The following is a 26298-nucleotide window of genomic DNA, read 5'->3' as shown; positions in this document are numbered from 1 at the left end:
CGAGTCAACAGACGGACAGCATAGTCTTAGATATTTCCCGGGGCAGTCTGCTCAGCGATGTTGTCTCACACCTCTAGAGGAGGTGGGCTCAAGTAGACGGAGAGCAGTAAGTGGGAGGACAGCCTGGGGTCTAATACTCACCGTGGGAGACACTACTGGAAAGATGGAGACGATCTGGTCCACCCTCCATCCCAGCTCGGCAAAAAACTGCAGCGTTAATACTGCAACTAGCCGTGACCGCACATTTGAAGTCAGACAGATTGTGACAGTGGGGAGGTTTCATCAGAAAGACTGATGGATATGGCGCCAGGCGGGACAAAAACAAAATTCAGATTGTGGAAGGCAAGGGAGGAAGAAAAAAAAACACCGGTTAAAGGGTGTCCGGACACCCACCGCCGAACTTACCGGCGAGTCCCACCCGACCGTGTCTCCACACTCGCTCTGCCGGCGGCCGAACTCAAATCACACCCACACACCCGGGAAAGACCTTAGCGACCAACCGACCTCTCCCACACTGTCGTCATCAACCATCGACGCCTGCCTTCATCCGCCTTTCGTCAACACGTCGGACGTCATCATTCAACGACCAAGGCAGAGCCAGCGGCCGGTTGGAGGATAGTGCCGCCCCATGGTGACAGGCATCACAGTCTGAGGTCTGGACACCGCCAGCGCCACAGTTTCACATTTCCAGCATCCGCAGTGTTTTACGTGGTTCTGGCCAAGCCTGATCCGCTGCGATGATAACGAAAAGCTTTTCAATAGTTTAAAAGAAAGGTGTTGCCGATTTTCCAGTTATGGGGGCTGTAGCTATTTGGCAGCCTGCTCCATTGTGAGTTTGTCCTTGGGAAGAAAGATAGTCTCGAAACGGAGTCTTGGAAACAAATTGCCCTTGTAGCACGTTACCTTGTGTTTTATCATAAAACAAAGAACTGCGGGTTGTGGTAATTTGAAACAAATTTGGAGAAACTGAGGTCTGGTAGCATCTGTGGAGAGAAATACCTTGTGTTTTATCATTTATGGAGAGCACCCTTTTTTCTGTCAATTCCCACCAGTGCATTTCGCATTGTAAAGCATATGTTGAGCATGTTTTTCACATTCTTTGGGCAGTGAATCCTATTCCAAGTATGCAACAACGTGACACTGATGTAACTTCCCCAAATCTTTAGTGGGCTACCATGCTGGTATTTCTGTTGCCATACTGAAGATTCCTCCTAAGAAATCCAAGAACCTCATCTGCTTTGGATGTTATTTGCTGATTGTGAAGTCCTCATTGAAGATTGTTTTTACGGTAAATGCCAGGTATGGATTTATGGCTACCTGTTAGGGAGCTTAACTGTAGAATTTAAAGCAATCTGTGGGTGGATCCATGTTGTTTGTAATATATTTTCAAATTTTCATGCCATAAAGTGCTTTACAGTCAATCGAAATTTTTGAAATTTTGTTTTTTTTTAAGCATCCCTACAGTATGGAAACAGGCCATTCAGCCCAACAAGTCTGCACCAACTCTCTGGAGAGCCTCTCATGCAGACTCACTCACTGTCTGTGTGACCCTGGATTTCCCATGGGTTTCTCCGTTTCTAATCCATATAGCCTACACATCCCTGGACACTATGTGCAATTTAGCATGGTCAATCCACCTAACCTGCACATCTTTGGACTGTGGGCAGAAGGCAGAGCACCCAGAGGAAACCCATGCAGACACAGGGAGAATATGCAAACTCGACACAAACAGTCACCTGAGAGTGAGAATCAAACCCAGTCCCTGGTGCTGTGAGACAACAGTCCTAACCACTGCACCATAGTGCTGCATTATACTAGAGGAACAATGCCAGACTCAGTAAACCAGGAGTCACAAGCTACTATTTGTAAACATTTATGGGCAATAAGTGATAAATTATGGACAGGTTAATATAACAATGGTTCTCAAATGGGGCCCATAGAACTCCACAAACCCACAGAGACTTCCTAGGGCCTGTGACTCAAGACTGGTTCATGAGTGAACAATATGGGTGCTGGATCGGGGTGAGAAACAAGTGGGTGATGGGCTGGATGGTTAGTGCACCACATTGTCCTTTTTTGAAATGATGCTGCAGTCAGATGTGAGGGATGCTTTCAGTTTCGCATTTCATCGAGCTGCTGTCAACTCTGGCAATACAGCATTTCCCCAATAAAGCACTACAGTGTTACGAAAATTTACATTCTCAAATCCATATTAGAGAGGAGGAGGTGCTGGATGTCTTAACACGCATAAAGATAGATAAATCCCCAGAACCTGAGCAGATATACCCTAAAACTTTATGAGAAGCTAGGGAAGCGATTGCTGGGACTCTTGCTAAGATATTTGTATCATCAATAATCACAGGTGAGATGCCGGAAGACTGGAGGTTGGCTAATGTGGTACCTCTATTTAAGGAAGGTGGTAAGGAAAATCCAGGGAATTATAGACTGGTGAGCCTGACATCGGCAGTGGGCAAATTGTTGGAGGAAATCATGAGGGACAGGATTTACATGTACTTGGAAAGGCAAGGACTGTTTAGGGATAGTCAATGTGGATTTGTGTGTGGGAAATCATGTCTCACTAATCTGATTAAGTTTTTTGAAGAAGTAACAAAGAGGATTGGTAAGGGCCGAGCGGTGGACGTGATCCATATGGACCTCCATAAGGCGTTTGATAAGGATCCTCATGGTAGACTGGTGAGCAAGGTTACACCACATGGAATACAGGAAGAACTAGCCATTTCAATACAGAGCTGGCTCGAAGGTAGAAGACAGAGGGTGCTGGTGGAGTGTTGCTTTTCAGACTGAAGGCCTGTGACCAGTTGTGTGCCACAAGAATCGGTGCTAGGTTCACTGTTTTTTGTCATTTATATAAATGATTTGGATGTGAACATAGGAGGTATAGTTAGTATGTTTGCAGATGAAACCAAAATTGCAGGTGCAGTGGACAGCAAAGAAGGCTACCTTCAAGTAGAACAGGATCTTGATTCAATGGGCCGAGGAGTGTCAAATGGAGTTCAATTTAGATAAATGTGAGATGCTGCATTTTGGAAAGGAAAATCAGGGCAGAATTCTACACTTAATCGTAAGGTCCTGGGGAGAGTTGCTGAACAAAGAGACCTTGGAGTGCAGGTTCATAGTTCCTTGAAAGTGGAGTCGCAAGTAGGTAGGATAGTGAAGAAGGTGTTTGGTATGCTTTCATTTATTGGTCGGAACATTGAATATAGGAGTTGGGAGGTCATGTTGCGGCTGTACTGGACATTGGTTAGGCCACTGTTGGAATATTGCATGTAATTCTGGTCTCCTTCCTATTGAAAACTTGAAAGGATTCAGAAAAGATTTACAAGGATTTTGCCAGGGTTGGAGGATTTGAGCTATAGGGAGAGGTTGAATTGGGTAGGGCTGTTTTCCTTGGAGTGTCTGAGGCTGAGGGGTGACGTTATAGAGGTTTATAAAATCATGAGGAGCATGGATAGGATAAATAGACAAAGTCTTTTCCCTGGAGGGGGGAATCCAAAACCAAAGGCCAAAGGTTTAGAATGACAGGGAAAAACATTTAAAAGGTTCCTAAGGGGTAACTTCTTCATCCAGAGGGTGGTGCATGTATGGAATGAACTACCAGAGGAAGTGGTGGAGGCTGCTGCAATTACAACATTTAAAAGGCATCTGGGTTGGAGGGATATGGGCTACGTGCTGGCAAATGAGACTAGATTAATTTAGGATATCTGTTTGGCGTTTGACCGAAGGGTCTTTTTCCATGCTGTACATCTTTATGACTCTATAACTCACAATGTTCTTTCTCATGAGAAAATGCTACCTCCAAGCCAAGCTCGCATTGTACAATTACTATGAAAAGAGACATATTTATGAAGCTTTTCTCTTCCATGGATCAGGACAACTGCAAGAATTCCACAATTCAAACGATCACGATAGATTATATTATAGGAGAAAAGAATACTCATGGGTTATCAAATGGACTCTGATTGCCATTGAGAAAGCAATGGGGACAGTAGGTACTCCAAACTGTTGGATAATTCAAAGATGGTGCAAGGCATGAACATAGAGTCATAGTGATACTGCATAGAAACAGGCCAGTACGTGTATTTGCTTTTTATTTGCAGAGAAAGGGTCCCTGCTTATGAACATCTCTTCTAGCAAGTTTAAATGAGCCATGCTATGAGCTTAATTGATCACCTGAAATGAGTTGTTCATGTTGCTATAAGCAGACTCAGGATTATTCAACATATACTACCCAATCATAGTATCACATCTAACAGTAGACATTTAGTTTTGGATTTTAGATGCGCAAGCTGTTCGAGTGCAGACTTAACTCTGTCCTGTACAGGTAAAGCCCCCATAGTCTTACCAGACCACGGGGCCACGCTTTCTTTAGAGAGAGAAGACTGGTGATGCTTTAACCTGCATAAACAAATGAAAGAACAGGCTGTTTGATTCAATGAAGCAACCATTGAGAAATTTGATGTTGTGGCTTTTGTCCTGAAGCCTACAATATGAGAAGTTTTGACAATGTCTCAATTTTCAACAGTATTCAAGCTCTGTAGCACCAAGCAACCAGTATACAGTAAACCTAAGAGAAACAACATAATCTTCCATCTCTGAACTATAAACATGCTTCAGCTAATTACTCATAACAGGTTTGTCAATACATTTGAATGAAATTCCTGAGAACAAAACCATTAAAATCATACTTAGAATCAAAACAATACCAAAACTAAAAATTTAATTATGAGGACTAATTTCATGGATTAGGCTCATTTTTCTCTAAGTTTGGAAGTTTAAGGACTGTTTGAATTTCGATGGCTATGATTGAGGAACTCCAGAGACCATTTGTTTCCAAGGGTTTGTCAACATTGTTGCCTTGCAATCACAATTCTACACTGTAACACGACACCAAGGAAAACAGTCATAGCCCCATCTCTTGAAATTTTCAAGACCCATCTTCAGATTGTTTTCATTTATTGGCTTTCATTATTAGGAACACTATCTCAGTAGGTCATGCCTGGTTTCGTTAGTACCACACTTTAAATGTTTGCAGAACATGGATATTGGTCTGTAGCAGGCAGTCCAGGACACACGTGGTGAGTGTGGGAGCAGACAGCCTGAGGTGGCCAGTGGCAAGAATGGAAGCAGGCTGTTAAGATGGCGAGAGCAGGAGCAGGTTGCAAGGTGACGAGAACAAGCAGCCTGGGACAGAGGCAAGTCGAGCAGAAAGCAGGGGAGGTCAAGCCCTTGTGAAGAGTGCATGTCCAGCATGACTATGGTGTTGAACTGTTAAATGTGTTTCTACGTTTAGTAAGAAGGACTACAGCGTTAACTTTTTCACTTTGTTTTTCCCTATTTTCTGCACTGTAATTAAGATTCTGTAACTAAGATGGCGCCTTAAGTGGTGACTTGTAAAACTTTCACTGTACTGACGTGAAGACATGTGACAATAAACCTAAACTTAACCTAATGCTGATGCGGATGATTGGTAACATTACTATTAGTGATAGAGTATTCAGAGGCCATGTGAGGAAGAACAACTTCACTCAAATATGGAGGTTCTGGTATTAGACTGGGGTACACAACACCAGGTTATAGTCCAACGGGTTTCTTTGAAATCACACAAGCATTTTGAGCACAGCCCCTTTGTCAGGTGCAGTGAGAGAGCAGCGCACACAGACCCAGAGTTTATAGACAGAGAGATTAAGAGCAGAGAGATAAAAAGATCATACAACTGGTCCCCTTGGGAGGCAATCTCAAATGCGAGGTCATAATTTGAGACTAACCTGACCGATTTACAACGGATGAGGCAAAATAACTTCTCGAAAGATCATGAATCTGTGGAATTCACTATCTCAGGGTGTGATGAGTACAGAACGTTGAATAAATTTGAGGAGGAAATAGCTTTTTAATTAGTTGAAGGGTTGAGGGAGAAGACAAGAAAGTGGAGTCGATGCCTAGATGAGACCAGCCATGATCATATTAAATGGTGATTGAGGTTCAAGTGACTGTCATGCCTACTCCTGGTTCTTTTGTGCTCTATTATAATTACTCAATGGTCCAAAGACTTACTGAAAGGGACCTGATCTGGAGGTCAGGGACCAACTGCTGCAACCAACATTCAGCTTGATTCAAAGCAGCTCTGAACTGACCTGTCGGTTTCTCCACTTGGTTCTGTGAGCAATACCTGCCAAAAGATACTGGAAATCTGAAATAACAAGAGCAACATCTGGAAATACTCAGCAGGTCAGGTAGTATCTGTGGACAACAAAACAAAGCAGGGTGAGCAGGCTTACAGAAATAAAAATGGTGCAGGATTTGATGGTCACTATAAACTGAGAAGTTGAAGAGAAATGTGCAGGAAAAGCCAATCCTAACTGCAAGCTCTTTTGGGAAGGTGAAACAACTTTTGATACTGCACTACGTAAGCAGATAACGGCAGATGAGCAAATGCGTTGCTGAATATTTTGCAAAATAGCAGATATTAAGGAGCACCTTAAAGGATGACAGTGAGGTGCAGAGGTTTAGTCTGGAGGCTAAACCTCTGCCCCTCACTAAGTACAGTAAGAGTACAGTTTCACTTTTTTTTGTGAAACTGTACTCTTAAAATCAGGAATCCTCAGCAATCGAGAATTAGAGAAGTGCACATCTCTTGTTGAATTTGTAAGGAATTACAGAGACAGTGAATTTTGAGTAGGACCTGAAAGTAGGTCAGTTTTTATGTCTTTTCCCTTTATATATTTTTGGGGTCTCTCTCTCACACCCCTTTTTTTAATGTCCTAAATCAATTTCAGGAAATAATATAAGGGCAGGAGTTGCAGATGAGAAACTCAAACAAACAAAATCACATTAGTTTAATTTAGATAAATGTGAGGTGCTGCATTTTGGGAAAGCAAATCTTAGCAGGACTTATACACTTAATGGTAAGGTCCTAGGGAGTGTTGCTGAATGAAGAGACCTTGGAATGCAGGTTTATAGCTCCTTGAAAGTGGAGTTGCAGGTAGATAGGATAGTAAAGAAGGTGTTTGGTATGCTTTCCTTTATTAGTCCTGAGTACAGGAGTTGGGAGATCATGTTGCGGCTGTACAGGACATTGGTTAGGCCACTTTTGGAATATTGTGTGCAATTCTGTTCTCCTTCCTATCGGAAGGATGTTGTGAAACTTAAAAAGGTTCAGAAAAAACTTACAAGCATGTTGCCAAGGTTGGAGGATTTGAGCTATAGGGAGAGGCTGAACGGGCTGGGCTGTTTTCCCTGGAGCGTCAGAGGCTGAGGGGTGACCTTATAGAGGTTTATAAAATCATGAGGGGCATGTTTAGGATAAATAGACAAAGTCTTTTCGCTGGGGTGGGGGAGTCCATAATTAGAGGGCATAGGTTTAAGGTGAGAGGGGAAAGATATAAAAGAGACGTAAGTGGCAACCTTTTCACGTAGAGGGTGGTATGTCTATGGAATGAGCTGCCAGAGGAAGTGGTGGAGGCTAGTACAATTGCAACATTTTAAAAGGCATCTGGATGGGTATATGAATAGGAAGGGTTTGGAGAGATATAGGCCAGGTGCTGGCAGGTGAGACTAAATTGGGTTGGGATATCTGGTCAGCATGGACAAGTTGGACCGAAGGGTCTGTTTCCGTGCTGTACATCAGTATGACTCTATGAACTGGTGTGAGTGGATTGTCAGACAATCAGTGTCTGCAGGTGACCAAGCATGTCAGACGATGTGTGAAGTGTTTATAAAGTCAATGTCAATGCTGAACTGTCATGACAATCAAGCAAAGCAATAGAAATATACAAAAGGTGACATCTCAGGTTAGACATTGAATTGTAGGTATGAAGGTTTGTTCAGAATCTGTCTCAAGGTTTTAACCTGGATTTAGGTTGGTTTTATTCCGAAAGCTGAAATGAATAATTTCATCCAAGGTGTTTGTTTATTTGCAGAAGCATTCTGTAGTCACGGTCAGTCAATGTGGTGTCTTATAAATTCCAGTTTTCAGAATAAAACCAGCCTAATTCCGGATTAAAACTCTGAGACAGATTCTGAACAAAGTGTCACACCTACAATTCAGTGTCTGACCTGAGTTGTCACCTTTTTCATATTCCTATTGCTCTACCTGATTATCATGACAGCACAGCACTGACATTAACTTTATAAACACTTTACACATCATCTAACACTCTTAGTCACTTGCAGAGACTTATGTTCTGACACTCCACTCACATCGATTGGATGTTCTTTTGATCTCTCTGCCCTTGATCTCGCTGCCTATAAACTCTGGGTCTGTGTGCGCTGCTGTCTCACTGCACCTGACAAAGGGGCTGCACTCTGAGAGCTTGTGTTATTTCAAATAAACCTGTTGGAGTATAACTTGGTGTTGTCTGATTTCTAACTTCACTCAAAGAGTAGGGAAAATCAGAAACTCTCTCTGAAACGCTGGTCACGTTGAGTGGGTTGTCAATTGATAGCCTCAAAACTGATATTATTAGCTTTTTGTTAGATAAGGGTATTCAGTGTTTACAGTATAAAGGCAGGTACTTATAGTCTCAAAAGTAAGGGATGTTGATTGTGAACCCAAACAGATTTTCAACTGTTGAGCACTGATTGTGTTGCAATATTTTCTAGTCTTTGGAATTGTTCCATTTGTACCATCTTGTTTCTTCTTTGTAACCTCTCTTTCTTCAGCCATGGTATCTGACCCACCAGGACAGTGACAGTAATTCCTTTATCAAGTTCATAATTAACAAGCTATATAATGACAAATTATTTCTGCTAAACTTGAGTTTGCTGAATTAGTACTTTCATTTAAAACAGTAATTAGACACAGAAACGCCTATGGTATCATTTCTACTGGCAGTATATTGTTTAAATGACGTGGTTCCCCTCAAAAAGAAACAACATTGCTTTGATCAAGGTCATCATTTATGCTATCTTCAAAGAGCAAGACTAAGGGCCTCAATCTCCAACAAGTCATTAGCATAAGTATCATCTTCATTCTTTTCCACCCTTTTCTGAAAATGTGTTGTAAAAAATAGAATGTCATCTTGTAACTGGATACCTCCATCTTTGTGTATCGATTTCCGTCTCTTTTAGTCTCTGCCTAAAAAGAAATGAAATATCTGCAATATCCATCTCTTGCTTTAGAGAGTTCCTTCATCGACAATTGATTCTACAATTTCAGTTCCACTAAGAAGAATATATCTCATTTTTCAGTATCATTTACTTTTTGGACAGTTGCAGATTGGAGTGGTCTAGTTTTAAATTTTTATTTCGCAGAACGAGCTCTTCTACTGCTGGCTTCTCCTACAGCATTAATGCCTGGGCAGGCTTAGCAGTGATATGGAGTTCACCTGCTGCAACCTGGCCATGGAACAATGAGTGTAAGCTCTTCTCATTGTTTCTGGTGTCTTACAAGTAAATTGGTAACTCTCTGATTGATGACCTGAAATTGGCACTCTGACCCCAGGAAGCTTCCCTGCCCCTTGGATTAAAAAGTCTGTTTTCCATGTTAAGTGCAGCCTGCCTAGCAAACTGCACTGATTTGCCCATTGTAAGGTGCTATTTGGACAATTAAAAAAATCTGAAAAAAGCATCTGTAAAGACCCTCCAGCAGGAGGTGGTAATGGTGAGGGAAGGTGCTGAGCAAAGGAGCTCATGCAACAGTGCTGGGACCTATAGCAGATGGTGAAGGTGAGGGAGGGCAACTGGAGCAGTTGAGTGTGTCTTCTATGGGAAGAAGAAGGACAGACAGACAAATAATTTGTCAACCCAATGTAAACTACAGGCTCTATTATAAAAATGAATACTGCCATATAAATACTTTCTCATTCAATCTTAATTTTTCTTCATATTTGTAATGACCTGATGCCAGTGAAATAAAGCACCTTGCTTCATGATCTTTGGGTCAACAATATCACATTTCATCCAGTAACATCATTATGACTTGGCCTCTTATGAGCGCCACTTTCAATGTTCAATATTGTTCATTGACACTGAGGCAGTACAGAGTCGAAGAGAGTGGTACTGGAAAACTACAGCCGGTCAAGCAGCATCTGAGGAGTAGGAGAATTGATGTTTCGAGCAAATGGCCTTCATCAGGAATGAGGCATTACAAGTCAGTTATTAAAGAATCAATAGTCTCACCAGTTCCTGGCTGAGCCAACTGAACTTCAACCGATCTAATATAGGGATGTGCTGTAAACTAAAATAGGAATCAAAGGCCTCAATAATGTCTTGCTTTTTGGTGGTTTATTCTCCAATCCCTTGTCTAATCAGAATAGAGTCGGCACTGCCACTGATTGCATACAACATACACTAACCTTATTCTCTCAGGATGAATGAGTGTTAGATTACCTCTTCCTCAAACCTATTTCCATATCTTTTGATTAAAGTAATGTAATACCGTCTTCTGCTGGTGGATATACATTACTGCAGAGAAAAAACATCATCAGAATTTCAATAGGAGAGGGTTCAGAAAAGATTTACAAGGATGTTGCCAGGGTTGGAGGATTTGAGGTATAGGAAGAGGCTGAATAGGCTGGGGCTATTTTCCCTGGAGTGTCAGAGGCTGAGGGGTGACCTTATAGAGGTTTATAAAATCATGAAGGGCATGGTTAGGATAAGTAGACAAGATCTTTTCCCTGGGGTGTGGGAGTCTAGAACTAGAGGCCATAGGTTTAGGGTGAGAGGAGAAAGATATAAAAGAGATGTAAGGGGCAACTATTTCATGCAGAGGATGGTGCGTGTATGAAATGAGCTGCCAGAGGAAGTGGTGGAGGCTGGTACAATCACAGCATTTAAAAGGCATCCGATGGGTATATGAATAGGAAGGATTTAGAGAGATATGGGCCAAGTGCTGACAAATGGGACGAGATTAGGTTAGGATATCTGGTCGGCATGGACGAGTTGGACTGAAGGGTCTGTTTCTGTGCTGTACATCTCTATGAGGAGAGAGGATCACAGAATTTCGAAAAACTGACAGCATCATCAACACAGGCACAAGTTCAGCATGGAGATGTGAGCAGTGTTTAATGGACCTTTGGAAGAACTTGTAAACATGTTGATAAACTTAGAGAGAATCCTCAAAACTCCTCAATATTATTATAACTATTTAAATATATGGCAGAATATTTGGGGAAATGCATGGGAAGAAGTTGACAAAGGGAGGAAGAGGATTTAAGAGAGTGGGTGAGGAGAGAAATGAGCCTGAAGAAGGACCTGGCAGTGTTCTCCTTTAAAAGGTTTCATCAATGCATGATGATTGAAATACTAACAAACATCTGCACCTTATGTTTACTTTTCAGTTTACACTATTTGGTAGCTAAACAGTTGAAGGTCCTTTTGTCTCTGGAAAAGCAATTAAAAATCATAAATGTGCAAAAGGCTAAATTAGAGGACTGCAAAGATCATGGGAGATTGTAAGACTGGTGGACATTACACACATGAAAAATGAGATAACGGAAAGAGCAAAAAGTGCATTTGTCCTATTAAAACCTATTCTCTTGATTCAAGAATAGAATAAGAGGCTTCTTTTTTCCTTCAGTAATGTAAGCATTGCTCCTTTCTGTGATGCAATAAGATAGTCCTGTTTGAATGCATTCACATATTTTTGTAACATTGCACTAGTAACTATCAGCTTTGTGCCATTGTACAATTTTCTGAAAATATAAACTGCTTCTGCACAGTGTTTTACTGTTCGTTTCCATTTCTGTACAGAAAGACAAATCTAATCTTGATGACTTCAATGACATAGTCAACTATTTTTATTGATTCATTCATTCATTATTGCTGCATACCAAGATACAATGAAAAGTGTTGTTATGCACGCTATACAGACAGATATTACCATACAAAGTGTATCAGGATGGCAGAACAGAGTGTAGAATGCAGTGTGACAGCCACAGAGAATGTGCAGAGAGAGAAATCAGAATTAACATTTGAGAAGTCTTTTCAAAAGTCTGATAACAGTGGGAAAGAAGCTGTTGTTGAACCTATTTGTACATATTTTCAAACTTATATATCTTCTGCTTGATGGAAGAGGGTTGAGGAGACTATAACCAGGGCGGAGGAGTCTCTGTTGTTGCTTACGGTCTTGGGAAGAGCAGTCGCCATACCACGCTGTGATGCAGATAGAATGCCTTTTATGGTGCATCTATAAAAATGGTAATCATCCTTATGGACTTGTAACTTTCCTTAGCCTCCTGAGGAAGTAGAGACATTGTTGTGCTTTCTTGACCTTTGCATCAACGGGGACGGACCAGGACAGATTGTTGGTGATCATCACTCCCAGGAACTTGACGCTCTCAACCATCTCCATCTCACCCTCATTGATGCAGACAAGGGTGTGCCCTCCACTCTGCTTGCTGAAGTCAATGACTTGCTCCTTTGTTTTGTTGACGTTGATGGGGAGATTGTTGACTTTACACCATGCTGCTAAGCACTCAATCTCTTTCCTGTATTTTGTATTGTCATTGTTTGAAATCCAACCAACAATTGTGGTCTTGTCAGCAAATTTAATGTTCTAATTCTTCCAATCCAATCTTGAAAGAACTTCATTTCAGGGTTTAAATGTCTTATGTGCTGTTGTTGGCACATCAGTTAACATGTTCATGGTATATCCTGTTTATTTTAAGACAGCTTTTTAATAATGAACTATTTGATAAATTTAAGATACCAATAACCTCAGACATAACTGATCAAAGCTGACCAATGAATCCCACAGTGAGAGCTCAGTATGCATGCACAACAATTCCTGACACCTTTCCAGTTGGTGGAAGCAGTTGTAATTTTTTATTCCTTTATTCTTACTATGGGATGTTTGTGTTGTTGGCAAGGTCAGAATTTGTTTTCCATCTCTAATTGGCATTGGACAGTGTGGTTTGCTGGTGTACAAAAAAAGGAATTCTGGATTAGTGGTGCTGGAAGATCACAGCAGTTCAGGCAGCATCCAAGGAGCAGCACAGGGCTTTTGCCCGAAACGTTGATTTTACTGCTCCTCGGATGCTGCCTGAATTGCTGTGCTCTTCCAGCACCACTAATCCAGAATCTGGTTTCCAGCATCTGCAGTCATTGTTTCTACCTTTCTACAAAAAAAGGAAGTCTTGATAAATTATTCAGGGATTTGGTGAGACCACCTGGTAATGTAGCAATAATGTCACTGGACCAGAAACCCAGAACCCCAGGTTAATGCTATGAGACATGGGTTTGAATCTCACCATGATAGGTGTGAAATTTGAATTCAATAAAGAATTCAATAATAAAAACCAAGATGAATACTCGCCATGTAACCACTGCTTACTGCCGTAAGAAAACCTATCTGGTTCACTAACTTCCTTTAGGAAAACGAAATAGCCAGCCTACATGTGACTCCAGACCCACAACAATATGGTTGACTCTTAACTGTCCTCTGGTCATTTAGGAATGGGCTAAAAATGCTGGTCTAGCCAGAAACACCAACATCGTGTGAATGAATTGAAGTAAAAAATCTTGACTATTGCATGTGCTTTTGGCTTCCATATTTAAGGACAAATAGTTTTCCCTTTAAATATAGCAAATGGTTGTTTCCTGAGATGAGAGGGTAATAAATTGTGACTACATTCTCTGAGGTTTGGAAGATTGGTAATCTCTTGGAAACATTTGGGATTCTGAAAGGTCTTGACAAGGCAGAGCTTGTTTCTCCTGACTGGAGTCTCTGGTAGGGCTAATCCTTTAGGACAGAGATGAGGAGAAATATCTTCATTCAAAGGATTGTGACTCTTCAGAGCATAGATTTCTTACAGCAAGAGGTCCTTCAGGCCATCATGTCCACACCAACCATCAAGCACCTATATACTTGGCACCATTTCCAGCACTTGGCACATAGCCTTGTGTGTTATGGAGTTTCATGTGTACCTCTAAATATTTATTAAGTGTTCTGATCATGTCCACCTCTTACCACTCTTTCACCCTCTGGGTGAAAACTTACTTAAATCGCCACTCAGCCTTTTACCTTAAATCTATGTCCCATGTGTTATTGACCCTTCCACCATCTTCCAAGTTATGTACTTTGTGGGGTTTGTGGAACCCCCATCATTAGATGTTTTTAAGGCTGAGTTAGACAGGTTTTGGTCTCTGGGAATTGAAGGATTTAGTGGTAAAGTGGATTTGAAGCTGAGAATCAGCCAAAAGGCACAAAAAACCCTGCAGATGCTGGAATCCAATGTAGACAGGCAAGAGGCTGGAAGAACACAGCAAGCCAGGAAGCATCAGGAGGTGCAGAAGTTAACGTTTTTGAGTGTAACCCTTCTTCAGGACTGGGCTTGAGGGGGAGCTGCAGGTAAAGGGGGTGGCCAAGTGGGGATAAGTAGGAGCAGGAGAGCTGACATTTTGGGCATAAGACCTTCATCAGGAATGTGCTCAGGAATATGGATTGGAACTGCAGATAGCTTTAAAAAATAGGGCGGCACGGTGGCTCAGTGGTTAGCACTGCTGCTTCACAGCACCAGGGTCCCAGGTTCAATTCCAGCCTGAGGTGACTGTGTGGAGTTTGCACATTCTCCCTGTGTCTGCGTGGGTTTCCTCCCACAGTCCAAAGATGTGCAGGTCAGGTGAATTGCCCATAGTGTTAGTTGCATTAGTCAAAGGGAAATAGGTCTAGGTGGGTCACTCTTAGGAGGATCGGTGTGGACTGGTTGGGCCGAAGGGCCTGTTTGCACAATGTAGGGAATCTAACCAAATACTCTCCTGCTGCTCAGGTGCTGCCTGATCTGCTGTGCTCTCCCAGCGCCACTTTACGACTCTGAATCTCCAGCATCCATTTCTTCAAGGGGTTGAATGGTCCACTCTTGCGCCAAGATTAGAGTGGTGCTGGAAAAGCACAGCTGGTCAGGCAGCATCCGAGGAGCGGGAAAATCAACGTTTCGGGCTCCATCCCTGTGCCCGCTTCTCATGCGTGGCACAAGAGTTTGCAAACTCAGCCGTGGCACGATGAATTGCAAGGGCGGGAGGAGATTCAGGCCTCCCTGGAGCCGTAGGGTCAAGTTACCAGTGTGAGCTCCGATTTCACAAATTCGGAGGCAGATACAATCCAATTTATGAGCCGATAAATTTCCCATAGTAATTTGATTCAATTCGGGAATTTATCATTTATCCTTTTTATTAGAAATCACACAACACCAGGTTATAGTGCAACAGGTTTAATTGGAAGCACCAGTCTTCGGAGCACTGCCCCTTCATCAGGTGATTGTGGAGCACAAAATTGTTAGACAGAATTTATAGCAATTTTTTGATACAGGTTTCATTGAGGGGCGCCACCAAGTTCCCCTTCATCAATTGAGCTAAAAATCACACAACACCAGGTTATAGTCCAACAGGTTTAATTGGAAGCACACTAGCTTTCGGAGCGACGCTCCTTCATCAGGTGATTGTGGAGGGCTCAATCGTAACACAGAATTTATAGCAATAATTTGCAGTGTGATGTAACTGAAATTATACATTGAAGAATTGATTGTCTGTTAAGCCTTTCATCTGTTAGAATACAGTGATAGTTTCACTTCTTTCATGTGTAAATCACAAAACCCTTTTTTTAAAGTTGCATTCTCGGGTTAGCTGTTAACAATGGTGATAGCGAGACAATATGTTGAAGGTGTTAGCCCCCTGTGTTCTCTGTCTATGACCTGATGTTTAGATTGATTCCAATCTAAAAAGTGAGATAACAGAGTTTTACATAAATTCATGCAGTTTTTGAGCTCAGAGTTCTACATGAATGTATGTAGTTTTTGAGCAAAGTGCAATGTAACTCTGCAAGTACAAAAAAATTCACCACACAAAATATGTGTGTGCATGTGGGTCTTTGTCTGTCTGTGTGTGTGTCTGTCTGGGGTGGGGGTTGTGAGTGTGAGAAAGTGTGTGTTGAGAAACCGAGCAAAGGCTACGACAGCGGATGAATGGGCACTGCACAACAATCAACAGACAGGAGTGTTCCCTCCCAGTTGGGGAACACTTCAGTGGTCCAGGACATTCAACCTCGGACCTTCGGGTGACCATCCTCCAAGGTGGACTTCGGGACAGGTAGCAGAGGAAAGTGGCCGAGCAGAGGCTGATAGCTAAGTTCGGTACCCATAGGGAGGGCCTCAACCGGGAGCTTGGGTTCATGTCACATTACAGGTGATCACCATTGCACTACACACACACACACTCTCACATACACACGGACACAGGTACACACAGACGTGCACACAGACACCCACACACACCCTTATAGACACACACACTCCCACACATGCACCCCCTCACAGACTTAAGACACTCTGCACTCACTACACACACACACACACACTTTCTCACACTCACAACCCCCACCCCAGACAGATACACACACACTGACAAAGACCCACATGCACACATATATTTTGTGGTGAATTTTTTTGTACTTTCAGAGTTACATTGCACTTTGCTCAAAAAGTACATACATTCACGTAGAACTCTGAGCTCAAAATCTGCATGAATTTATGTAAAACTCTGTTATCTCACTTTTTAGATTGGAATCAATCTAAACATCAGGTCATAGACAGAGAACACAGGGGGCTAACCCCAACCTTTATTCCTGATGAAGGGCTTTTGCCCGAAACGTCGATTTCGAAGTTGCTTGGATGCTGCCTGAACTGCTGTGGTCTTCCTGCACCACTAATCCAGAACCTTCAACATATTGTCTCGCTATCACCATTGTTAACAGCTAACCCGAGAATGCAACTTTTAAAAAAAAGGGGTTTGTGATTTACACTTGAAAGAAGTGAAACCATCACTGTATTCTAACAGATGAAAGGCTTAACAATCAATTTTTCAATGTATAATTTCAGTTACATCACACTGCAAATTTTTGCTATAAATCCTGTTACGATCGAGCCCTCCACAATCACCTGATGAAGGAGCGTCGCTCCGAAAGCTAGTGTGCTTCCAATTAAACCGGTTGGACTATAACCTGGTGTTGTGTGATTTTTAACTTGGTACACCCCAGTCCAACACCAGCATCTCCGAATCATTCATCAATCGAGCACGAGAACGGCGAGTAAACTGTCGATCACATTCAAAACCCGTTCTCCCCCTCCCCACCCGTCGAAACCTAACGGCCGCTACTCGCGGCACTTGGGGGGGAGGAGTTGGGAGGGGGGCGGGGCCGAGGGTGGGCGACGTCCGTGCTGATGGCGGGAGGCGGGGAAGGGGCCGAACTGCCCGCGTTGTATGTGGGAGGTAGGGGAGGGGCGGAGCTGCCTGTGCTGACGGTGAGAGGTGGGGGGAGGGGCGGAGCTGCCCGTGCTGACGGTGGGATGTGGGGAGGGGGCGGAGCTGCCCGTGATGACGGTGGGATGTGGGGACGGGGTGGGGCTGCCCGTGCCGATGGTGGGAGGGGCGGAGGAGCCCGTGCAGGCCGTGGGTGTTGGGGGAGGGGCGGAGCTGCTCGGTTTGGGGGGAGGAGGTGTCCGAGGAAGGGGGCGGGGCGTGGTAGGAAGCCGTGCCGCCGTTAAAAGAGGGCGCGGGCTGCGCGATGGTACAAGAAAGTGGGTGGGCTCTTTCTCTTCCCCCACACGACGGGTGCGGGGGAGGCAAATGAGGGAGAAGGGGATTCCGCCGGTGGGGAGGGGAGCAGCGGGAGGTATGGGTTGGAACGAGATCAGGTTTTGAAAGTAAATCTGCTGCCGGTGGTGTGAGGGGCGGGGTGGATGTTGGAGAGGTTTGCGTTTGCTGGAACTCCACCTGGACTCTGTGCGAGTGAGTGAGTCAGCCAGCGGGTGGGTCATTCTCTTCCCTTGGGGTACAGAAATGTAGATAGGCTTGGCCCAGCACAGGAGGAGGGAAGCTTGTAAAGTCTTCATCTCAGTGAATGGGGGGGGATTTCTCCCTGCTGGTATGGAGGAAGGTTAATGCTTCCTTCATCCAGAGGATGAATGTTGGACAATGCGATCTGGATGCTTTTTGTAAACAGAAAATCTCACTTTGCTTGTGCAGAATCGGCAGGCCTCAACTGCAAGCATCTGGGTCTTCCATCGTGCTCGCTTTGACAGCTTGGAGACCACCCTCCAAAATTTCACTTGGAAATGGAGACTGTATCTCCTGTATGGATGACTACAGCTGATATTCTGTGAGGTACTGGCTTATCAATGACAGCAAGGTGGTCAGTACAAGCCATACAAGGACACTTAAAACAAAAGAGCCTGCAAAAATTAGCTGACTGGTCCATGTGGAGGCAAACATTGAAACTTGTATCACCGTGCATTTAAGGACTAACCTGCACCAAACATACTGTATTTCATTATGGCCTGGGTTGGCACAGCTACAGAATTTCTTCCAAGAACCAATGACTATGGCCCGAACTGCCAGTTCTGTGGATATCTATTCGGATCTTGCAATGAACTCTTCACTTATGAGAAGACTCACAGAAGATAATGAAGTTACTTGCCATTTGGATATACTCAAATAGCAAACAGCCTACCACCAATCAATTTTTATTAATGTGTCATTTTTGGTGGCTCCTTAGAAGAATCCATCTGTGTCCCTGGATGTTAGTGGTAGTGAGCTCTTCAAGCTAGGAAGTTAGCCAGTTTAAACTTTGGTTTGTGAGTGACTTGCAGCAGGAATCCAGGGCAGGAGGGTTGGGAAGGAGAATCAATCTGCTAGCGTGCCTTTAAATATTGGTATTAAAGGAAGCACCTTTGTGCTTATGTTGCAAGCTTTTTGGAATGAAAATCCCAAATGCTTCATGGAATGTAATCAGGCAAAAATTGTGAGGAAGGGCTAAAGGAGAGAGAAAGAGGTGGTAAGGCTTAAGAAGAGAACTTAGGAATTCTTTCAAATATTGGGATTCTGTCGGTGTTAGGTTGAAGTGAATTGGGGTTGAGCAAGAGATGAATGTTGGAGGAAAGTGGAGTTTCAGAAAGGACTTTAGGGGAAGTGATGAGCTAAGGTGGGAATTAAGCACAAGAATGAGAATTTTAAAACTGAGGCATTAATTGATTGAGAGCCACTGTTTGTGAATGAGCACAGTGCAATGGATAACCAAAAGTTATATCACTATTGAAGATTCAGATGAGCTTAAGTTCACAGATGACTGGAGGGTGGCCAGAAAAAAACAGTATAATTTATGATCCAGTCACACCTTATTTGGAAGTTGACATTAAGGGTGAACAGAATGGTGTTTCCTATAATCTCCAATATGACATCAGAAAAAGGAAACCTGCAGTTACATTATTTTCTTCAAAGATGTGAAGAATTTTATGTGGTTGAAATATGAATGGGAAACACTGGCCAAGAGAGAAACTAATGATCAAGTGAACATTTTGTTGCATGTTTAGGCAGCAAGTCCACCAATCTTCTGTATTGGCGTGTGATGTCGTTTAGATCTTTTGCTCTTGCTTTTAAAATGATTAGTCTGAGGGAAGTTGGGAGTAGATATTCAGTATGGAATTCTTTAGTGCTGTTTTGTTCATCAGCTTTGGAGAGTTCCCAATGGCACAATAATAGCAACTGTGGAGGTCAGGTAATTTTTTGCAAAAACGGATAAAGATGCTGGGATTGACCAGGTTGGGATAGAGTGGCGTATAATACTTAACCTGTTATAAAAATGACATACAGAGCCATCGCTGATCTCCTGAAGTCGCTCTTGTTTTTGTGCTTCTGTTTGTGGTATATCAACAATTAATGTATCCAGGGATCTATTGAACACTATAAACAATTTAAACAAAACAAACACCACAATTCAAGGAAGTGCCCTGTGAGTATGTAACAGTGATATTTACCCATACAGTTACCTCATCTTAAAGTTGGCTAGTTTACTGCTTAGAAGTCTATGTTCAGACTAACCATTTTAAAAGCAGGAGCAAAAGATCTAAACAACATCACACATCAATTATCTTTCTGGTTTTCTTTATTCATTTTATTGCCATTACTGTGGCTATTTGATTTCACGTGACAGTCAAAAATGGAAGAAATATAGGATCGAAAGTAGCACAGCATGGTATATTTTCACAGCCCACTGAGGAGAATTGTCCCTGCATCCATTATGTTGCACAGTGCTTGATCTACAACCAGAGGGTCTTTCTTCACACACTTAATTTTTCATTTCTAGGGTTACTGTGCTCAATGTGAGTTAGAGTATATCTGGAGTTTCCATGCCTTTTCTGGTGAGTTGGTCCACCATTTTATCAAAGTGCCTTATTAACTTAAGCCACAGTCATAGAGTTATAAAGTATGGAAATAGCACCTTTCGTCCAACTCGTCCACACCAACCAGATATCCTAAACAGATCTAGTCCCATTTGCAAGCGTTTGGCCCGTCTCCCTTTTAAGCCCCTCCTATTCATGTACCCATCCAGATGTCTTTTAAATGTTGTAATTCTACCCATACCTGCCTCCACTACTTCGTCTGGTGGCTCATTCAATGCATGTAACCCCTTCTGTGTGGGGAAAAAATTGCCTCTCAGTTTCCTTTTAAATCTTTCTCCTCTCACCTTAAATCTATGCCCTCTAGTTTTGGACTCTGCTATCCTTGGGAAAAGAACTTGGCGATTCACGCTATCCATGCCATTCATGATATAAACCTGTATAATGTCACCCCTCAGCTTCTGACTCTCCAGGGATAAAACTCTGGCCTATTTAGCCTCTTCCTATGGCTCTAATCCTCCAACCTCAGCAACATCCTTGTACATCTTTTCTGAACCCTTTCAAGTATAGCAACGTCTTTGCTATAGCAGGCAGACCAGAACAGGGTGGCACGGTGGCTCAGTGGTTAGTACTGTTGCGTCACAGCGCCAGGGTTTGATTCCCACCTCGGGTGACTGTCTGTGTGGAGTTTGCACTTTGTCCCCGTGTCTGCATGGGTTTCCTCCGGATGCTCTGGTTTCCTCCCACAGTCCAAAGATGTGCAGGTCAGGTGAATTGGCCACGCTAAATTGCCCATAATGTTAGGTGCATTAGTCAGAGGGAAATGGGACTGGGTGGGTTACTCTTCAGAGGGTCAGTGTGAACTTGTTGGGCAGAAGGGCCTGTTTCCACACTATAAGGGAATCTAATCTAAAAAAGATTGTATGCACTATTCTAAAAATGGCCTCAGCAATATCCTGTACAGCTACAACATGATGTCCCTGAACAGTTAATAGTAGCTGTACAGATTGCTCATCAGTTTGCCTGAAGAAATGGATAATTTGCACTAAGAAATAAATTCTATTGCTGTCAAACATATTTTATGATAGATAGATATATTTTCTTAGTTCTGCTGCAGCTTAACGTTCTTCCCTTAGTTTTTATCCATGGCTGAAAGACTAGGCTGTTGGCGTGTTCCCAGATTTCACCCAGTGGTGAGATATCCCTGGTCATAAGGAGGTAAGTTTGAAGGTAACTATTGTACTTCCTGTCCCTGATAAGGAGAGATGTTCATACTGTTGCCCCATATGTCAAGAGTTTTCAAGACTATCCTGTCATTGACTCTCTGATGAAGAGTCATCTTGACTCGAAACATTAGTTTGTTTTCTCACCAGGGATGCTGCCCGATCTGCTGTGATTTTTGTTTTCCTCAGACTGTAGAACTTGTAGGGAAGAAAGCCTGATAGGGACTAGGCTGGCAACAGTGCCAAGATTTGTTTACAGGAGAACGAAAGAGGAAAGTCGTAGACATGTTTGATTTTGATTTGATTTATTTTTGTCACATATCTCCTGTACAGTGAAAAGTTTTGGTTTTGTGTTCAGTACAGGTAGATCATACCATACAATGTGTTTGAAATAGAACAGAGCGAAGAACACAATAATACAGGTGCAGAGAAGGTGCATAAAGTGAGAGTATTCTAAAGTGCATAAGTTGAAAATTTGAGAGCTCCAGTCAGAAATCTAATAACAGCAGGGAAGAAGCTGTTCTTGAATCTGTTGGTACATGCATTTAAGCTCTTGTATCTTCTGCCTGATGGAAGACTCTGTAGGAGATCATAACCTGGGTGGGATGTTGTTGGCTGCCTTCCCGTGGCAGCAAGAAGTGTAGATGGGATCAATGGTTGACAAGGTTAGCTTGCGTGTTGGAATGGGCTGTGTTCACAACTCTCTAGTTCGTTACAATCCTGGGCAGAGTAATTGGCATACCGAGCTGTGGAGCATCTATAAAAATCAATAGAGTCTTTACAGGCATGCCGAATTTCCTTAACCTGCTGAGGAGGTAGAGGTGTTGTGCTTTCTTGACTGTTGCATCAACGTGGGTGGACTAGGACAGATTGTTGGTGATTATCACTCATAGGAACTTGACACTTTTGAGCATCTCCACCTCAGCACCATAAATGTAAACGGGGCATGTCCTCCACCTTGCTTTATGAAGTCAATGACCAACTCTTTCATTTGCTGAAGTTGAGGGACAGGTTGTTATCTTTACACCATGCCACCAAACACTCTATTTCTTTCCTGTATTCTGTCTCATCGTTGTTTAACATCTGAACTACAGCGGTGGTGTCGTCAGTGAACTTGCAGATGGAGTTAGGATGAAATTTGACCACACTGTCATGAGTTTATAGGAAGCATAGTAAGAGGCTAAGTATGCAACCTTATGGGGCATCGGTGTTGAGGATTATCATGGAGGATGTGTCACTGCCTGTTCTCATTGATTGTAGTCTGTCAGTAAGGAAGTCAAGGATCCAGTTGCAGAGGGCGGAGCAGAGACTTAGGCCTCAGAGTTTGTAGATTGATTTGGTTGGACTCATGGTATTGAAGGCAGAGATGTAGGCAATAAGTAGGAATCTGATGTTGTTATCCAGATGTTACAGGAATGAGTGTAGGGCCAGAGAGATGGCCATGGACCTGTTGTGATGGTAGGCGAATTGCAAGGGATCAGGGCAGATTGTGAGGCTAGACTTAGTGAGCCATGACTAATCTCTTGAAGCACTTTATAACTGTGGAGGTCAGAGCCACCAGGCAGTAGTCATTGAGGCACACTGCATGAGTTTTCTTTGATGTGGAGGTATTGGTGTTGGACTGGGGTGGACAGAGTTAAAAATCACACAATCACAGGTTATAGTCCAACAGGTTAATTTGAAATTACAAGCATTTGAGTACTGCTCCTTTGTCAGGTTGCTAGTGACCTGATGAAGGCGCAGTGCTCCGAAAAGCTTGTACTTTCAAATAAACCTGTTGGACAATCTTTAGCTGAGTTTTCTTTGGCACCGGGATGATGGTGGTCTTCTTGAAGACTTCAGATTGTAGTAAGGAAAGGTTGAAGATCTCAGCAAATACTTCCTCCAGCTGATATGCACAAGGTCTGAGTGCACGGCCAGGAACTCCATCTGGGCTAGTCGCTTTCCGTGGGTTAACTCTCAAAAAGGCCGACCTGACATCTGCAGCGGTGACTGAGGGAACAGGTGCATCCGAAACTGTTGGGGCAGATGATATTGTTTCACTAACCTTCTGTTCGAAAGAGTGTAAAATGCATTGAGCGCAACAGGGAGGGATGTATATTTGTCCGCTATTCTATTCCACTTTGCTTTGTAGCCCATTATGTCATGTAAGCCTTGCTACAAACAGCAGGCATCTATGTATCTTCATAATGTTAAATACCTCTGTTAGATCATCTTTTTATCTAAAGGAAAAAAAGCATTAGCCTGTTCATATTGTTACAACACTTACATCGCTATATCAGAACTCAGAAGTTGTAACAGATTTTTGCACAATTCTCCAATGTTTATGGTAAGATATAAAAGACAACTAAAGCCAAAATGGACTGTTGCGCATGAAACATACAGGACAGAAATAGGGAAAGGAATTCAGGCCTAGGAAATTAAATAAAGAGAGCTCTCATCTGCAAGAAAGACTTGCAAATATGGCAAGTAGCAAAATGGAAACCAGATGTGGGAAAGTTCTAAGAATAATCAGGTTAAAGACGATAAAGGGTTTTTGAGATATCACTGTAATGAGTTATTTTGGTCCTTTCTTAATCTATTATCTCTGCAACACAAAGGTGTTGGGAGTTTAATTAAGAGCTTCAGTTTGGCATGATTGGTATTTTAAAAATCTGGATCTCCAATTTTGCTTATTAGAGGAAAGTTATGCAAAAACAACATACAAGATTTGGTTACAAATACAGGATTGATTTTAAAAATAAAAGGATGCAAGTATCGAGCAGATAGGTAGCAGAGAGATAATCAAAAAGAAACCTTTCAATTTGGGCGTGTTTGATAGGGTAGACATAGAGAAGATTTTTAAACTTGTAGAAGTTCAAAATTAAGGAACATAAATACGAAGATTTTGCAATGGCAACCTTATATTCTAAAACAATCCAAGGAATAAGAAAATCTCCATGGGATTAATCCACAATCCTTAGATAATTAAAAAGGTAATATCGAATTTATAGGAAAATAATGTAATGGAGGAAAGTCAGAAGATTGGATAGAATTTTTTTTTAAAAATGACCGAACAATTAATAAGGAGAGAAAAATTACAGTATAAGGGAAAGTCAGAAATAAAAGAAGAGATCATAAGAGTTATGATAAATATTTTAGAAAAGTTAACAAAATGAGTGTTGGTCCTGTAGGAAGTGAACATGCCCAAGTAATAATGGAAAATAAGGCAATAATCAATTAATTGAACAAATATTTGACATTGATCTTCACTATAGAGGCAACAGCCCAAAAGCAATTATAAACCAGGAAATAGAAGGAAGAGAACTCAGGAAAGTTACGATACTAGAGAATTGTTACTTAGTAAATTGTTGGAATTGCAGACTGACAAGTACCTGATCTTGATAGACTTCATCCTAGGATTAATTCCTTATTTCACAAAGGGAGAGAAGACAACAGGAAACCACAGTTCACTTAATATCTGTCATATGGACAATGTTTGAAGCTTTTATTAAAGAGCATGCAGCAGGGTACTTAGATAAATTCAAGGTAGTCAGGCAGAATCAAAATGATTTTGTGAAAGGACAGTCATGCTTAACAAATCCTATTCATGTTCTTTGAGGCAATAATGTATATTGTTGGTAAAGGGAAACTTGTGGATATATGGTAGTAGGGCACAGAACATAGGTGATATGGTATCAAATTAAAGGCTCTTGTGGAAAATGAAAACTCATAGGGTAGGGGTTAGCATGCTTGCATGGATAGAAAATTGGCTGGCGAACAGGATGCAGACAGGCATAAATGTTTTTTTTCTTAAAAGAAGCATGTTATCTAAATGGTGAGAAATTGCAGAGCTCTGAGATGCATAGGAATCTGTCCTAGTGCACGAATCATAAACGTTTAGTGCATAGGTATAAAAAATAATTAGGAAACCTATTAGAATGTTATCACTTATTGTGAGGGGTATTGAATACCAAATTAGGGAGGTTATGTTTGTTTTATATACAGGGCACCGGTGAGATCACATTTAGAATACTGAGTGTCCATCATCCTGTTTAAGGAATGATGTAAATATATTGGAAATAGATCAAAGAAGATTTAGTAAATTAATACTTGGGCTGCCTTATGAGGTAGGTAGATTCTTGTTAAAAAGGTGGGTGAAGAATTATCTGGGAAGGTAGGAATGTGGGATTTAGTGTACAGTCAGATCAGCCAAGATGTTATTGAGTGGAGGAGCAGGCTTGAGCAGCCAAATTCCCTACTCCTGCAACCTGTTTGTAAGCTCTTAAAGAATTCAGGAAAAATGTGTTTATTCGTGAAGCACATGGAATTTGCTATCACATGGATTGGTTGAAAATACCATAAATTCATTTTTAATGGAATTTAGGTGAGTACATGAGGGAGAAAATAACAACAATATATTGACAGGTTTAGCGGAATTAGGATAGGCGAAGCTTGCTTGAAGCTGAATCACCAACACATACTAGTTGTGGTACATGGTCTGTTATTGTGCCGTAAAGTCTGTGGTTTGACTTTGATCCTGGTTTGTCTTCCAGATTGGAAATTTGTTCCAAGCATCTGTCAATCTGACTTTATCCTTGAATATTTGGAGCATCAGATAAAAGCAAAGTACTGCAGATGCTGTAGTAAAACAGAAATAAAAACAGAGCTGGAGAAACTTTGCAGGTTTGGCAGCATCTGTGCAGAGAGACAAAAAACAGAAATTGCTTTAGAAACTTCTGAACTGTACCTTCTGAAGAAAGGGTCTCTGAATTCAAAACATTAACAATGTACTCTCTCCACAGGTGCTGCCAGACCTGCTGAGTTTATCCAGCAATTTCTGTTTTTAATCCAGATCTTCAGCACCTAAAGTTCTTTGTTTCTTAGTTAAATATTTTGAATCCAGTATGACTTCTTCAGAGTTCTGAAGAACAGTTGTATTAGGTGTGACAGTTGTATTAGGTGTGATT

At 42.1% G+C, this 26298-nt stretch overlaps 2 protein-coding genes across 10 annotated transcripts in view; one reads left to right on the top strand and one right to left on the bottom strand.

Annotated features, from left to right (window-relative positions):
* Positions 1-496, bottom strand: part of LOC122551412 (trafficking kinesin-binding protein 2) — an 83987-nt gene extending 83491 nt beyond the window's left edge. The window contains exon 1 of the mRNA XM_043693258.2: positions 406-496. The gene's annotated coding sequence lies outside the window, so the exon portion shown is untranslated. The remainder of the gene's footprint in view (positions 1-405) is intronic.
* The window catches only part of stradb (STE20 related adaptor beta), a 75304-nt gene that overhangs the window by 16303 nt on the left and 32703 nt on the right, over positions 1-26298 (top strand). The window contains exons 1-2 of one of the 9 annotated variants that reach the window (XM_043693264.2): positions 17510-17528; positions 20093-20147. The exons of 1 other annotated variant lie outside the window; for it this stretch is intronic. In XM_043693264.2, the coding sequence (XP_043549199.2) occupies positions 20136-20147 (12 nt within the window). In that variant the 5' untranslated portion in view covers positions 17510-17528; positions 20093-20135. 7 more of the 9 variants (XM_043693267.2, XM_043693263.2, XM_087988864.1 and 4 more) reach the window with 7 other exon arrangements.

Source organism: Chiloscyllium plagiosum, unplaced genomic scaffold (assembly GCF_037043375.1).
Source record: "Chiloscyllium plagiosum isolate Xiang-an unplaced genomic scaffold, Cpla_swu_hap1 HiC_scaffold_7, whole genome shotgun sequence".
In the NCBI taxonomy this organism is placed as follows: Eukaryota; Metazoa; Chordata; class Chondrichthyes; order Orectolobiformes; family Hemiscylliidae; genus Chiloscyllium; species Chiloscyllium plagiosum.
Note: the sequence above shows the minus strand (reverse complement) of the source record. Positions and strands in the feature narration are given on the sequence as shown.